This window comes from Rhipicephalus sanguineus, chromosome 5 (assembly GCF_013339695.2).
Source record: "Rhipicephalus sanguineus isolate Rsan-2018 chromosome 5, BIME_Rsan_1.4, whole genome shotgun sequence".
Classification (NCBI taxonomy): domain Eukaryota; kingdom Metazoa; phylum Arthropoda; class Arachnida; order Ixodida; family Ixodidae; genus Rhipicephalus; species Rhipicephalus sanguineus.
This window is the reverse complement of record NC_051180.1, coordinates 48,913,795-48,930,372: the sequence shown is the minus strand read 5'-3', so window position 1 is coordinate 48,930,372 and position 16,578 is coordinate 48,913,795. Positions and strand designations below refer to the sequence as shown.

General features: G+C 46.6%; 1 protein-coding gene across 1 annotated transcript in view; it reads left to right on the top strand.

The window, feature by feature from the left end:
- The window catches only part of LOC119393600 (uncharacterized), a 30,040-nt gene extending 13,903 nt beyond the window's left edge, over positions 1–16,137 (top strand). The window contains exons 5-6 of the mRNA XM_037660708.2: positions 8,876–9,181; positions 15,872–16,137. Coding sequence (XP_037516636.1) covers positions 8,876–9,181; positions 15,872–15,952 — 387 coding nt within the window. The 3' untranslated portion in view covers positions 15,953–16,137. The remainder of the gene's footprint in view (positions 1–8,875; positions 9,182–15,871) is intronic.
- Positions 16,138–16,578: the final 441 nt, after the last annotated feature.

The window sequence follows — 16,578 nt, the reverse complement described above, 5'->3', positions numbered from 1 at the left end:
TAGGCAACAAGTAGCTGAGTCTAATCGCTGGGAAACGAGAACTGAATGTCAGTACCGCCAGATTCCTCGAGCGCCCAGCTCTCCCATCGCAACGCGCAGCTCTCGTCTGGCCTCCTGGCCTCTGCCGTGCTCCTAGTGCCACCACACGGCAACAGCAGTGACATAGCTTGCTCTCACATAGTGTTACGGTGGAGTTTCAAGGCCAGAAACACATTGAAGGACTATAGTATGACATATGGGCTGTCTGCCAGTTGGGCCAAAAGCAAACCAGTGCTCTTCTTGTTCATGTTATTCGGCCAGTGTATTAACCTTAATACTCATTGCAGCCATTGCCTTCTGCAACATACCTTTGGAGCAGTGCAAATATTCGTCGATTCTGCCTCTGAGGCACAGCATGTGAACTTTGTCCAAAAGCAGATGATTTTTTACACAGAATGTCAGTGTTGCAGGCATGGTCTTTGCCTTACCTCTGGACCAATGGTCCCTGATGTGCTGTTTGCGACCTTTTGTTAGGGTTAGCATTAACCTTTATAGCTCACTGTCATCCACAGCTGCTGGAAATTCTTGGGTTATCGTGTCCATGGACCACTTCGAAAGGTATATGTAGAAATAGGGCGGCTGCAACAGTTTGTGAAGTTGTGTCCCTCCTACCTCAGCGCTTCATGCTAAGTTACTGTACTCCACACAACTCCTCAGAAATTGAGAAATCTTATGACTTCCTTTTGGATGTTATGCAAATGTCATGTTGAATGACATGTTTGCTGTTAACCAGATCGTGGACCTATGAACAAATGGCCTTATTTATTATTATTTATTTATTTATAAAATACTGCGGACCACAATTCGGTCCTTGCAGGAAGGGCACTCATTTTACATCCAAACAGGAAGAACATTACAAAAATATCAATACAGTTAGTTCAAACAATATATAAAACCTCAAACATAACGCAGAAATGACCCTAATATGCGTACAAGAAAGGCAACATAATGCCAAAACATGAATACGGTGATACAGAGAATATACACATTTTCAAACACAACATAAGACATGGGTAACAAGCTGATTTAGGAAGGTTTATTCGTGGAATTCCACTCCGACACTGTTCTAGGGAAGAAGACTCCTTTGATCCAACATTTGGTAATTTACTTTCTGTGTGTGTCACCTCTCGCCAGATCAAGTGAGGTCTCTTCCCTTTATTACTTATACAGTCGACATCCGATTTCCCGGACCCTCAAGGGACCACGAAAAGGTCCGGAAAATCGGGCAGTCCGGAAAAACGAATGCACATGAAAACGCACCTTTTTGGTAGGTATTTTTCGCTGACGGAGAGGGTCACGGCCGGAGTACAAGATTCCCATTGCAATTCAGCCAATGCATCGTTTAGGTGTCTCTGAAAAGAGCCGTTTATAAAAAAAAAAAAAATACGACCGACCGCTTTGGACTTGTTCAATGATGGCGGCTTTCTTGTCCATCGTGAGCCTACGAGGGGGCTTTGTGCGCTTCGAAGGCGCAGACAAAGACGAAGGAGCAGTCGGTGCCATCGCTGTAAACAGCGAATCCGCTCGACGAAAAGCGCAGCACGAAACAGCTAGGAACTCGGTGGATGCTGAAGGTCGGGAAACGTGATCACTGAAGATAGCGCGCAGCAGCAAACGATCAACCGCAGACACGACCGCAGAGCTGGCAGAGCTGACAAAACAACACGTGAACGAAAACAGTGAGGTTTGGCTTGGCTAAGCTACGGCTGGCAACGGATTGACACGTGCGGTTTTGAGGTTAAGGCAGCTGCGGCGGTGCTGCTGGCCACACCTGCGATGCGAGTATGGTGGGTTCGAGGATATGAAAACAACCAAAATGGCGGCGGCGGTGGTGACTTTGGGTCGGCAGTTAACAGTAAAAAGTCCGGGAAATCGGATGGCGAAGGCTACAGTAAAAGCTCGTTAATTCGGATTTCTAGGGACCGGAAAATATGTCCGAATTAACCGAATGTCCGAATTATCAAATGGTCAAAATAAACACAATAAATGCAAGAGTTTTATCAACATACCTTTACTTTACAAAGCAATCGTGGATGCGTGTCTGTTTTCGAGCAGAAATTCGCGCGGACACAATTTTTCTGAGCCCTTCAAGGTGCTCAGCAGCTCGCATGCTGTCTGCAGTGCCAAAACAAAATTCTTCAAGGACGACGAGGGCCTCCGCGACTTCCTTCACAGTGCGAGGGGGCCCGTGTGGCTCATGGTGTGGCTGCTCCTCTTCAGGCTCATCGTTCTCGGATTCGTTGCCATGCATCACTTCCTTGACGATTTGCTCATCAGTCAGACAGCCGGCAGTGGCAACGCCATCATCAATGCCGATATAATCCTCTAGTGTCACTGCATCAGGCATAACACTTCCGAAATCCTGCCCATCGTCGGCACCGTCGTCCGGAGACACTTCGGCATCGCTGGAGTCGGGTACAACAAAGCCACTGTGCCTGAAACAGTTGGCAGTGGCGTGCGCAGGCGTGTTCTGCCACACATACGCAAGAATGCTAACTGCGCTCAGGAGACTCACGTCGTATTGTTTGCCGACGTCATGGCACAGGAGCAACTTCTTGTCGGCAGAGCCCATTTTTCAGGGCACGCAAAATTTCTACTTTGGTGGTGAAGTCCTTCGCCTCGTACTTGGGCCGCTTCGCCGGCGTTGCCATCGGCGGAGAGTGCGTTCACACGAAAAGTCAGCACCAGCAACAATCAAGCTAAAGGAGCCGTACTGAATCGTTCCTCGATAAAGCGACGTTCAACGATGCAGCACACCAACGGGAACGAAGCAATAAAATGGCACCGCCAACAACACACGCGAAGAAAAGGCGTTCAACCAGTCTCAAGTCAAGCCAAGTCGACAATTGATGTCCATGGCGATGCTGCGTTCGAGCTTCACTTCTATTCCGAATTGTTCTTTTTTCGTTTTCGAGCCTCGCCAGCGGCCCGAAAGTCGCCGAATTATCCGATTTACGGTCAAATCTGTCCGAAATAACGAGCACCCAGTCTCATAGAGTGATGCGTATATTTACAGGGACCAGATGACGTGTCCGAATTAACCGATTTTCCGAATTAACGAGAGTCGAATTAACGAGCTTTTACTGTATAAGCGTCCGGAATTTCGGACTTTTTAATACATTGACTGTATGGGGAACTTGACGGTGCCACAGATGAGTCCGGGAAATCAGGCATGTCCGGAATTTCGGGCGTCCGGGAAATTGGACGTCGACTGTATCTAAAAAAACTGCACTTCCAAGCGTCTTCTTCCCCCCCTTTCTTTTTTTTGCTATGTGGCAGAAAACCTCCAGTCAGCATTATTCTTCCATGTCATCCACAGTTACCATATTTACTAGTGTCAAATGTGCTGTCGTATGTAACGGGCACCCAATTTTTGACAGTTCGAAATAAAAATGCACCTAAATATATTGTTACCAGATATTTAATATAGAGCAATTGCATGCCCCTGTTTTGACGATCAGACGAAAAAGAGAGACACTGGTGCAATTTGCCTTCATAGGATGGAAGCATTATTTTTCTGGCAGTTCCATTTCTTCTGTTATCCAGTTTTGCTGGCTTTACGATACCTTCTGGATGCTAATTCAAGGGCCATCACCTTGACGAACTTAATTTACATGGAGTTGCTTAAGAAAGTCTTCAAGCTTGTCTTGGAGGACTACATATTCCCACTTTCAGCCCGTAGAAACTTGTCCTGGTCGACATGCAGCTGAAGATCTCCCTTTGTGCTGCTCACAGTCACAGGCCTCGCGAGCACGCAAAGAAAGACATGGCGCAGCTACCTTCAGTGTTCAAAATTGCTTTCGTTTAACATGAGCTTTCATAGTGAAAGTGGCACATCACCATTTGGTTTTCATTGGGAACAGACGATGCACACAGGTCACAGTGGACCATCAAACTTTAAACGAACCTTCTCAAACTCGCAACAAAAATGTGCTCCATTGCCATTTTTTGATGGTGACTACTCTGACGGGAGGCTGGGGCCAACGTTATGAATGTGATTTCAGTTTTGTATTCGATTCTGTCATGTAGACAATTCTTGGGCTTATTTTATTGGAATAAAGGCACGCTTTGGATGTGTTATCTATAGTGTTTTATTGAAACACAGTAATTATAGAATAAAAGGAAATGAAATTAGATGAGAAAATGGCTTGCTGCTGGTGGGATATGAACCCATGACCTCTGCGTTATGAGAAAGTTGTGGAAGAGAGAGAGAGGGAAAAGCTTTGCTAAAAATTAAAAAGAAGCCACAGTGAACCCTTGGACCATGAACTTACTAGTAGTGGCCACTCTGTATGTTCGCTTGACCAGATCGAGAAAGAACTTTGTCAGCTGGCCTGCTCCTTCACGGCACAAGACAAGACACACCATAACTCTCATCAGCACATGTAGGACAATAGGTGGCACTCAACCACACTGAAGCCAGGTGGAAATCCACCTTTTTAATTTTCCTGTGCTGCCCTGTGTCATTTTAGTAGGGGGGCGGAGCTTCGAGAAGGTGATCCAGGACAACCAGGCTTGCCAGGACAAAAGCCTCCAAGATTGAAAGGCATGCGGAGACCCTACCACAGCGTTTCGCCACTTTCCCACCAGGGGAAGGGCGCATGCACGGTGGCACTGCGAGAAAGGCGAATTGGGGGCGATTCTCGCCTGGCTTTGCTTTGGCCACTTGTGCCTCCTGCCTCTTCACCAGGTCTCTCCTGAAAGCGGGTTTTATTGCCGCCTAGGTGTTATTTCATGTACATGGCTCATACCGGGACTCTGAAGCAATTATTTCTCGTGATCGTGCCTCTTGCACCCTTTACAAATGGGCTTCGCTGAGGCAGCAAGGCAGTGCACATTGAGTATCTCAAACAGTTTGACCTTTACATCAAAGCGTCTTTATACTTCCTTTGTGGCTCCAACTGGAGCGAGGGAAAAAGAGATGAACCAAAGAAGATGCATGCTCTGAAGTTCTATCACCAATGGAAGGTAAAGCCCCTGAAACTTCCGGAAGTAGTTACACTCTCCTCCACCGCTCTCATTCCTCCTCGGTCTCTTCTCCTTCGCACTCTCTTTTCAAACGTCGCACCACCTACCTTGCTCCTGCGTAGCAGTCGGCCCTTCGTGGAGATGGCTCTTGCTAAAGCCCCTTCATGCGTTTTCCGCACTCGTCCTCCCCCTCTCCCTTTACACCGGCTCCCCGCCTAGTGGAAGTCGAAGTGCCACCATGATGTTTCTGCTGCTTTTCCGGTTGATACACCCGCCCCCTGCCCGCCCATGCCATTTTGACGCAGAAACACTGAGCGAAAACTTGCTCGGTGCCAGGCAGTTTACGACGAACCTCAAAACAACAACAACACTTGCGAAACGGAGAATGAAATATTTGCTTTCTCGCGTGTGCACATGCGTGTGCAGAAACAAGATGGAAAAAAGCGGAAGGAAGTGGCTCAAGAACTTCCTTCCGGAAGCTCCAGAAACGGAAGTGGGCGTCCTCGTCGAAACAATAAATGGCGGTACTTAAAAAAGTGGCAGCAGACGTGATGGAGGGGTTTAGCGCTTTCTTGCCAGGCAGCGCGCTGTAAGCATTTGCACCAGCCGTCCAGCTCTTAATATTTTTTTAAATTAATTTTTGTTTAGGAGATGTTAGCGCTTTTATATAGCCCCGGCTACTCCTTTTCGCAAATAGAATTTGGGAAAGTCACAGCAATGGAAAACATTTGCATAAAAGAGCAGCAAGGAGAGTTCATGTATCTTCTTCTAGAGCACAAAACTTCTCTCCAGTGGCTTATGCACATTTATCAACTGCACTTTTTGCTGTATGATAACTTATACTAAAATTATCTAAACGAGCATAACGATGGCCCCTGACAGCTCTGTGCTGCGTAGGGTATACAATACGTGCAGAGAGCATGTGCTTGCCTTTCATTGGTAAAATTAGTAGCTTTTTTTATTATTAAGGTAGCTTTTCATTCGTAAATTTCAACTCACGAGACGCACTGCAGTCCCTGAAGTCATGAAGGAAGGAAAACTCAGTAGAGGCCCTATCGTATCCCAATGCATTGTGAAAAGTGTGGCGGAAGTGACGTCAGATTTATGGGGCAAACAAACCGGTATGGGGAAAACAAAACAGCAGACGCCCCGCGGCGTGCTCTCTGCGGTGCTTCACTTCTACTCAGATTTGTAGTCCCGGCGTAAACGTAGCACGTATTGTGCGGTTCGCACGTAGTAAAACATTACCAGGCTGTTCGTACGTGGCAGGCCCAAGCACTGCGTGCTGAAATTCTTCGTGGAGCGTTTTTGTGCAACAGTACAGAAAGTACCGGTACGTGCCGTAACCAAAAACATTCAGCCCCTCCATCACCGTATGCGAACTCACCTAGCAGTGATTTATGCGTTCTGCTGGGCGTTAGGTCTTTCTTTTCTGTTCTCGTAGCCCGATTTCCCGATCTATTGCCTGATTAGCAGTTCTTTGCTCGTGTATATGGAGTGAGCGCAGCTATTCGGCGCAACGCCAACCAATAGTTGATGTAACTTCACGTCGAAAAGAGGACACCACGGTATTGTATATGTGATCGTGCACGTAATGTTTGTAATTCCAGTGCGCACACAACACAAGCACGCAGCGAGCGCACACCGAACAATACGTACATCGCGTAGTCCGATAATAACAACAAAAGTTTATTGCCCTTTCGTTGAACGACACTGTCTCTAAAACGTACGATGCCTTCAGCGCATGTTATGTACGGCGCGTCAAACGCCAAAAACAAAACTTCACGTGAGTTCTGAGTTGACAGAATGTGTAACAAGCAACAGAGCGCACATCCGAGAGCTTGGCACGCAAATACCATGCATTAGTGATCAGCAATGAAGCGAACTGTGTTCGTACACATGAAAAGTGACACCCGGTACTGTCCGCAGTGCACGCGATTTGCACCGGGTATACGCAACAGCTGGGCACTGCGTACCTTTCCTAAAGAACACACAGAAAGAGCAGCATGCGTGAATCGACTACACCGCTTGCACGGCGAAAAACAAACAAACAGAAAAAAAAAGGCTGCAAAGTTTCGCGATGCGCGCATGCGCTTGCAAACGACAAGACGGAAATCACGAAATGTTTCGCTGCTCCTTTTCTGCAGGTGATTGCGATGTGGAGGCTTCACGAATGTGACGTCAGGGCCTCTCCTTAGTATTCCTTACTCCATGCCTGAAGTCACCACACACGCAAGATCAACTAGTCCTGGACATCAGGCGCCTAGGCAGAACTCGCAGGGTCCCCTCTGCATTCGCCTAAACGACTTGAAGGCGAAAGCCCTCTTCTTGTTCTTGTTCCGTTGACGTACATTGATCTTTCCCCGCACCCCTCCAAAAGCTTTCTGCACCTCACCTGGTTTTGCATTGCCTCTGTGATTGGCCCAACAATCATGGAGGCAATGCAAAGCGCCAATGTCATCTGATGTCATCGTGTGACGTCACCAGTTTTGGCTATCTGTGACGTCCTGATGATGTCATTTGGTGACGTCTTTGCGGGATGATATTTTGGATCACTCGTGGTGGACACCGCCGACGGTCGTCAGTTTTAGCGTTCGATGAGGGATCTAAAGCTTTCGCAATAGTATTGCGCCAGAAGGCATACATCAATTACCGTTGATATATTTGGACGGCGTTGATTGTTTCGCTGAGTGATTAAACGCGCCAACCATATTGCGCAAGTGCGCCTTGTAGATGTATCTGACATACGATGTATATCGATGAATGAACGAGAAAGCGAATGTAAAAACTAACGTATCACCGTAAACGTTTCCTTCGCAAGACCTTCACTCTCAGATATTAACCTTCACATGAAATAGCACAAACATAGGTGCGAAATGGCACGTATATGTGAGGTTCCTAAATGATGAACGCACCCTACGACTCGGTTGGGAACGCACGCTTTGCATAGCTACCTTCGCATCGTAAGTCCACTGGCTGATCGGTCAACGTAAGAGAGCTAGAGAAGGCTGTTTCATCTTAATTAAACGAGCACGCAACAAAAACAAACGCGGAGTATAAATCTGAATGCGAGTTTTCGCACTCAAGCTTCGTTTATTCGAAAGAGCTGCGCCGAATCTCTGAAGTTTCACAATCACATTGTTGATCGTCAGTCCACGTGCATGATATGCACACAAACCAATACCACGAACTCGAACCAGTCGGCGCATCACGTCAAGCAGAAAAATGTAACCACGTATTGTTGAGAAAGAAACGAAAACAAAGTAAAGACCCCGCAGAAGTAGTAATAAAATGTGCGTGAGTGATGGTTATGTACTGCTGTGCAATGCCCGCTCTACTATACGGTGTTAGAGGGGGCATCGAACTTTGCAAACTTCGACGCATGCTTGCAGTATGAGAGACACGCAATTTACCTCGCATGGTCTAGTCGAAAATGTCGGCGTGAAGCTCTCCCTTCCAATTGTGTGCAAACAAGTGTTTCGTCGCAACTCGTTGCGCTTACCGGACGATATCATGAGGAGCTTTTTGCCTTGGCTAGACTCGTCCTGACATCAAAAGGCACAGCAGCTGCCCATGGCAGCCAACAGCGATATCAGTCTTGTGCGAAAAGTATTTCACAGGAAAAGGGGGAGGTAAATAACATACCTGCAGCAATGTGTGTGTGCACGTGTGTGTAATACTAGTGTAATGCTTGCACTTGTTTTGGTTCCATTTTTGTCTGTTTGTCAACTTGGAAACTATAATAATGGATGCCAAATACATAAAAGAACAAAAATTAATGGCTAACTATGTAACATCTGTAGTTGACTCATTGTGATTGTCCTACACTTTTGTGCCAGTGACAGCATCTGCCCACTGTTATGCACAGGTTCCCACTGAGCTCTTAGAGCCGCTGGATTCCAAGGACACGAGCAGAGCTAGTGCAGTCACTGACTCGGGCTTGCCGTCCTTTGTGGTCGACTCGAGCGACGACAGCATCGACTTCAAGACGCCACCCGGCACAAAGAAGCGGCGGAAGGTAAAACCCGTCGAGCCAGCCGTAACCCTGGTGGATGTGACGCCTGGCCGACACAGTAGGTCACCCAAGAAATCGGTCAAGCTGCTCACCTCGCCAAGTCCCAAGACACGCCGTCGGGGTCCCGTTGTGTCCACCCCTCATGATGTCAAGTCCAAGGTGAGTGGGACGATTTAGTCACAGTTAATTAGATTCAATAAAGTGACACTTCCAGTTACATTAGTGCTAGTCCTCATATTGAGGCTGTATGAAGCATAGAGTTTCCTAAAATTAACTAGAGGGTACTCTGGCGCTGCGATCGTTCAGCTACCATGGGAATGATGGGTAGTACACAATTTTGCCTTGTCTTTGTGCTTGCGGCTTCAAACGTACTTGTGGCTTTGTTATTGCTGTGTTTTGGCGTTCTTTTCGGATAAAAGAATAGACCGTTCTGAACTTAGTGACCAGGTTTGATTTGGTGAGCCTAAAAAAGTTAAAGTGGTGAAGTGGAACGGCTGACTTTTGCTGAACTTTGTTTTGCGACAAAGCGGATGCAGGCGACATGCAGCCAAACGGAGCCGAAAGAACGAAGTTTAGACAAATTTGTATACTACCCATCATTCCCATGCTGGCTGAAGCATCAAGCGTTGCAGCTCCCATAGACACTAGCGCCAGAGTTCCCTCTAGTAAGTATTGTAGGAAACTCTATACAGTCGATCCCGGATATATCGAACTCGAAGGGGACCGCGAAATAGTTCGATATATCGATAATTCGAAATACGAAATATGCGTATGTAAGGCTTTAATTAAAGCACTGCAGGCCTCGACACAGTTTTCTGAAATCGTAAAAAGCGCGAACATGACGATTCGCTCACATATCCTAAAGAACAAGGCGAGAACTTCTTTTGCAAGTTAGCGCACTTTATTTCGCATGAGAAAAGTCCGTCAACTTGTCTTGCTTCTTGCACGCCGTGAATTCATAAGTCATCGTCAATATTATTGAAGCTTTCCAAATAAGTAAATTCAGCACCTTCCGCCACAACAGCGGTGATCGACGCTGAACGCTGATGCGAGCTCTGTAGCGCGGTAGTGGGTTTAGCGGTGGCAACGGCGGCTGGCATCTTCAAACTGCACGGGTCCATTTCCGCAGCACCGGCAACGTCAGCTACGATCTCGGCATCGATGCAGTAAGAAACAGCTACGTCGTTATCTGCACCAATGAAGTCACTCGCCGTGCTCCCGTCCGATACGGCGCCCGGAAACGCTAAGTCGCAAAATTCACTGACGCACCGTACGCCGTAGTCGGCGGTCATCACGCGCCCGAAGTCGTCACCTGGCACCAAGGCCCGTAAGGAAACAGTGCGTGACGGTGCTTTACTTGATGTCGTTCCAAGCACCGGTCATCATTTCTTTCGCTACGAGCGGGACAATGTTTAGTTCGACTCCCGAATGACAATTTAACAAGAACAAAGCGCGAAGTACACACAGTACACATTCTGTAAGAGACAACGCTGCGCCGCTGCACGAAGAAACATTTCTCCACCATCGACATGTTGGTGATACCGATGGCACTTGTGGCTTTGCAGAAGGCAGCTGCTACTTTGGCGAGAAATGCGAAAAAAAGGCGTAGCCTCTGAGAGCAGCGTTTTAAAACCAAAAACACTAAAAATACGTCACGAGGTTGCCGATCTCGAAGGCCATGCTTTGCGGGCCCGCATGCCATCGTGCGCGAAGAGACCAGGAAGGGAATGCAAACATTACAGCAAGACTGCGAAGTCACTTCGAATTCTCATTTTGGTGCCCTCGGCAATCAGCCTCTTTGAAAAACACTAGCCCATGCATTAAAACCTGCGGACCGCTCGTCAAATATACCGGTGAACTGACAAGCGCTGCGCAACGAACTAGAGCAATGCAATTTCGTCACCTGCGCGCGACGAGGGATTGGAACTTATAGGAATGTGGCCGAAAAATGATCAATAGTAGTTGTTAGGAAAAATGCACTTTCTGGGCTTCGGCGCGGGGCAGCGTTCGATATAACGGATGTTTCGCTGTGCGGGAGTTCGATATACGTGCACACCAACCCCATACTTTTGCATGGGAAATCCAAGGGGATTTCTCAACTGTTCGATATAGCCAATAATTCTATATATCCGAGTTCGATATATCCGGGATCGACTGTAGTATGAACAACAGAAGAGACGTACACAGGACGGGCGCAAACTACCAACTTTATTACTCAACGCCAAAGTAAACCTATATATGCACGAATCTCATCACGTGCTCTCTTTTACGCCCCTTCGCGACTGATTAGCAACACACCCCCCTGGGGCTATCTTTCTTTGAAGCATGGTCATGATATGGTCAAACAATTAACAAGCAAAGAATTGACAGAACCACAAGGCCGATAAAACCAAAAATTGGAAGTAAAAAACCAGGACACTGTGTGTCATTCATACAAAGCCGTCTAAAAATTGCAGCTCTTTTTGGAGCAATGTCAAAGAAGGCATGCTTATGCAATGGTCAGATTTCTTGTTAATAAAATAGGCCTCAACATCTTCCCTTTGCAACTTGTTCCTTGATTTAGACAAAAAAACCGTGTCTTCGAAACTTGGCATGCACCCGCAATGCCTGCAATGAAAGTCTAGGTGCCCCCCGGTATTTGTGCATACCGCAGTGATTCCACTCCTGCGCCAACTGCGCCAAAGTGCGCCAAATTGTATTTACTGCGCCATCCTGATAATATCGACGAAAATTGCGCCAAACTGCGCCAAAGTCGCGTTTGGGGGCGTCTATCACCGGCAATCGCACGGCCGGCGCGTCAGAACATGTGCAGCTTGATCTTGGGGCTGCCAAAGTCGCAACCATGGACCAAGGATTATTCCGCTGAATAAACAGCGCTCGCGCGTGCGTCCCGAGTAAGCCACGATGCCATGCACGGTGCTGACGCAGCTTCTGTTCTGCAAGTCGACTCGACAGCAAAATGCGCTCTCCGCAGAGGCTCGTGACGTCTAGGCCTATCGGTAGTGAGAAAGTGCGACGGCGATTCTTCAGCGGACGTCGTCTGTTCTAGAAACGCTGCTGATAGCTCGTTTCAAGCGTCGCACGGCACGTAAGGAAAGCAATGTTCAGTAATAACTACATGTGTGCTGCTAAAATATCTGTCACTTCTGTTTCCGGACATCACGGAATGAAATCTGGGATCGCTAGCAGAAGATATATGGGACAATATCGGATTTTCCTTCCTTCGTGTTTATATGGAAGAGCACGCGAACGGTGGAAATGCGTTCACACTTTTCCTCAGATATGCTTTATCCGTGGATCTTCATTCGGAAGAGCTTTTTCGTAATTGCTTATACCAGCACGTCCGAGTTCGTAATCACTCTGCGATAAATACCTCCTAAAAGCCCCTGCCCTTTCGAGCTCACGTGCTAGGGTTCCAATTCGAATTTTTGCTTGCTTTTTAAAAATGTCATCTCATTAATAAAAGCATATCTCCCGGTCGGAGCAGCCGCAAATGCGCAGCTGTCAATAGCGGGCCCGTCGCTGACGGCCCACAGTGAAGCGGCTACCCCATGTTACACGTCCGCCCCTCGCTTTCGGGGGTCAATAGCTGACGGTTAAAAAAACTCAGTTTCGCTTAAGGGCGAAGCAATGAATGCGATACCAACAAATTGCATTGTTAAACGAAGTAAGGGTAGCAGCTAACTCTTTTGGATCCGATCTCGCGTAACTCAACAAAACACTGGTTTAAGGGAATACGCCCGCTCCAGGAACCGAAGCGTTTTCTTGCTCTGAGTTCTCTAAACACGAAGTAAGCGTTGAGAGCACAGCAAGTTTACGAGCCATCTCCTGATGCCTCGAGATAGCGCGCGCAAGCGACTGCGCCCTTCCAACGATGCGGTCTCCCCCCCCCTCCGCTCCCCTGGCGTCCTTTCCTGCTCCTTACGAAAGACGGGCGGGGCGTTTCCTCTCTGTTTGATGAGCAATCGACGGCAGGCCCGCACGCGGGAAGATGTTATCTCATGCGCTCCCCGTGCGACGGAGACAGACGGCCGGCTAGTTTAATGTCCGCTTCAGCCGCGTTCGTCGCCAGCGCTCACGAGCTTTTACCAGCGGCTAGAATGCGCGTGGTGATGTTATTAATTTGGTCTTTATAGAGAAAATTACGGCAATGGCGACGGCAAAAATCCGCGGAGAGTGTCCATATAATTGTTATCACGATAAACATTTGAAAAAAGTTGAGGAGCCATTTCACTCTGTGAAGTGGATGATAAGCGAAGCTGTTTCGCGCATGGCAAAAAGGTGACATGTTGGAGGACAGTTTGGTATGTAAGGCCAGGTTGTTAACGTTCAATACGCAATATTAATGCGAACGCCTCAGATGCTTTATTAAACACAAAAGTTGACCGTCGGCGGCGTCAATCGATTGATGCAAAAAATAATCATGTGATGACGCCATCACGACGTCATAGATCGTCAAAACTTGTGACGTCATCATGGCGTCAAATATCGTGATGTCACGTGATGACGCCATCACGACATCGTCGCTTTACACTGCTTCCGTAATCGGTCCGCCGATCGTGGAGCTAGCGGAAAACCAGGTGAGGTGCAGAAAGCTTGCAGAGAAGGAGGGGGAGGATCAACCCGTCGATCGAGAAGAAAAAGAATCTGGCTTTCGCCTTGAAGTTGTGTTAGGGGAATGCATTAGGGACAGTGTGGCTCTTTGACATTGAGGCACTGCTGTACATCACGGCGTTTGTCTACCACGTCTGCTGATAACCACATAGATGTATTTAGAGTGTCATTTCATAAGGTGCAATTTTATTGATCCGGTATTCTGTTTATTTGCATGTGTCGAAAATAATCGCCAAAGAGGTTAATCCAGAACACTCAACTGCATCAGCCCTTATTTTTTCGTTAGCGAGTGAAATATGGATTTCTCCTGAGATGATTTTTTCCATGAGATTTGCAATGAATCGAAATATGTCTAGCCTTCATAAGAGCCCCATAGTAATATTCTGGTGCTTGAATGTTATTGCAATATGCTTCTGTAGTGCACTCCAGGATGTAAAGTTCGCTGCTCCAGAGTGCTCCCAGATGCAAAATTATCTGCTCCAAAGTGCTCCAAGATGAAAATTTTGCTGCTCCAAAGTGCTCCAAAACGGAAATTTTGCTGCTCCAAAAATTGCTCCAAATCAGAAGTCCTCGGTAGCATCACTGGTACCGCTAAACTATGCTCTCGCGCCCTCTCATTGAAACAGCGCCCTGTGTGTCCAATGTATACACTTCCACAGGTCAAGGGTATTTCATATACCACACCTGAAGTACATTCAGTGAAGAGTTTGGCATGGCGTTTGTTGCACACGGAGCGCTTTTCCTTGTGCATCATTGCACATACTTTGGCCAATTTGCATGGGGCGGTAAAAACCGTTTGACACCAAACCGATTCGCAACTTTCTTTACATTGTGCGATAAATGGTGAACGTAGGGCATTACGTGAACTGGCTGTTTGGCTGCACTGGGCTGCTTTCCCTTTCCTTCTGTTTTCACATTCTGCAAAATACGTTCACAGCAACTCCAGATAAGCTCAGAATGATAGCCAGCCTTGCTCATGCGTTCAACTTGATAGGCAAGGCTTTCTCGAACCCTATGTTGGCATGATTTCTCAAGAGCTGAATGGCAGCAGAGCGTCGCAATGCCTCTTTTTGTTAGCTTGGAATGCACGCTGTTATGTGGCAATAAAGCTTTGCTTGTTGTTGGACTGTACATCCAACAGATGTGACCTCGTTCAAATAATAGTCTTAAATCCAGGAATTGTAGGCTACTGTTGACAGGTATTTCATGAGTGAACTTGAGGCCATTGGCGACGATAGAGAACTGCTCTATGATCAAAGCAATATTACAAGTAAAAATAGCATCGCTGTAGGCTTGAAAGAAAACAATATAATCGTCAACGTACCTAAGTACGCGGCACACGCCAATACGAGACAAAGGGGTATGAAGAAGTATGAAGCACATCAGTGTAAAGAGGAAAAGGAGAGGGGTTCTGTGGCACTCTGGGAAAGGTACGGGGTTCATCTAGGAGAAAGAGCTTGAGAACCCCTACACTAGGTACCTACATAGAGCCACACGAAGCCAACAGGCAGTATATAATGAAGCACAGTGAAGCAACACAAAATAAGCACAGGGGAAGTGGATTGTTGTTTTTATTTGAAATTGTGGCAGCCAAATGCGCAGTCCACATAATGCGTACATACCCATGAATTTATTGTAAAATGCCAGGTTTTTAGATTAGAGCTCATTTACAATTTAACATATTAGCATAAATAACATTCTTTAAGTAAATAATGCTCTGTAGTCGTGCCCCTTTCCGCTTTCAGGGCTTTACCAATTTCTATGTTGCCAGGTTGGCAGGTATGCATATTTGTTTTGTGGCAGAGATCATTCATTTTGCAAGTATGTTACAGTGTAGCATTTGTTGAGAATGCAAATGTTGGTGTTTCTTGAATAAGCAACCAACACATGTGTTGAAGCAAGATTGGACGTACCAGGTGAAACATTAAAGTATATTTTATATTCTAAGATTGGTAGGGCCCTGCACCTATGATCATCACACTTATTTACTGATTAATGTTTCAGTCACAGAGAACCTTGAAGAGAACACGATCTTTTCACTGGCTTCGCATTGTAGTTGTTAACAAGAAGCACATAGACCCCTTTCGTTCCTCTCAATGTTCTGGCTAGTAGGTTAAAGTTGGAGCTCCTGTTTCATTTTATATATGTACTGTAGTCTTGAAAATTTTAGCTTTCATGTTGACAGCACTACCGGCAATACTATACACACTTTTAAATTTTGCTTTGCTTGCGCAGGCCGGGTCGAAGAAGTCTCCAACGCCGAAGGCCACGCCAGTCTCGAAAAGAAATCGCAAAGCCACGCCAGCCAAGACATAAACACTTTCCTTTCTAGGAACCATGTGTGAACTTTAAATGATAAAGAAGGGGAAAGTGTGTGATATAACTTTTAACCCTTGTTATGCCTCATTCATTGCCCTCACAGAGATATGATGCTTGGAGCCAAAACAGGTATGCACAGAAAACAGCAACTTCAGTGATGAAGGAAATTTTTTCGTTGTTTTGCAATCTTTTCTCATTTAAAGGGACCTTCCAACCCTTTTGAAGCACCTATTTTTTTATTTGTGATTTGTGTGCTGATGGCTGGGGATAATTTTGCCTTAGGTCTAAGCACCAATATCAAATTATTTACTATTGTAATCACGCGTCGCTGCATCAATGTATAGCGGCGCTCGCTCGAACTATTGCGGGTGGGAATAACTGAGAAGAGCGCAGGCCTATGATTGGATAAATGTAACGTCAGAAGTGATCGTGGTGTGGCAGTAAGACTGAGATTACTATTGTGTTTCGTTTTCTTTTCTGTGCTTTTTTTTTTTCATTTAACCCCAAATAGATGACGCCGCAACAGAAAAAAAAAGGTCACTACAACTACAAAGCACAAAAATGCCGGCTGTCATTTCACCTCTGCCTTTCTTGCTTGTGCGGGTCGGGTGTCCATACAAAAG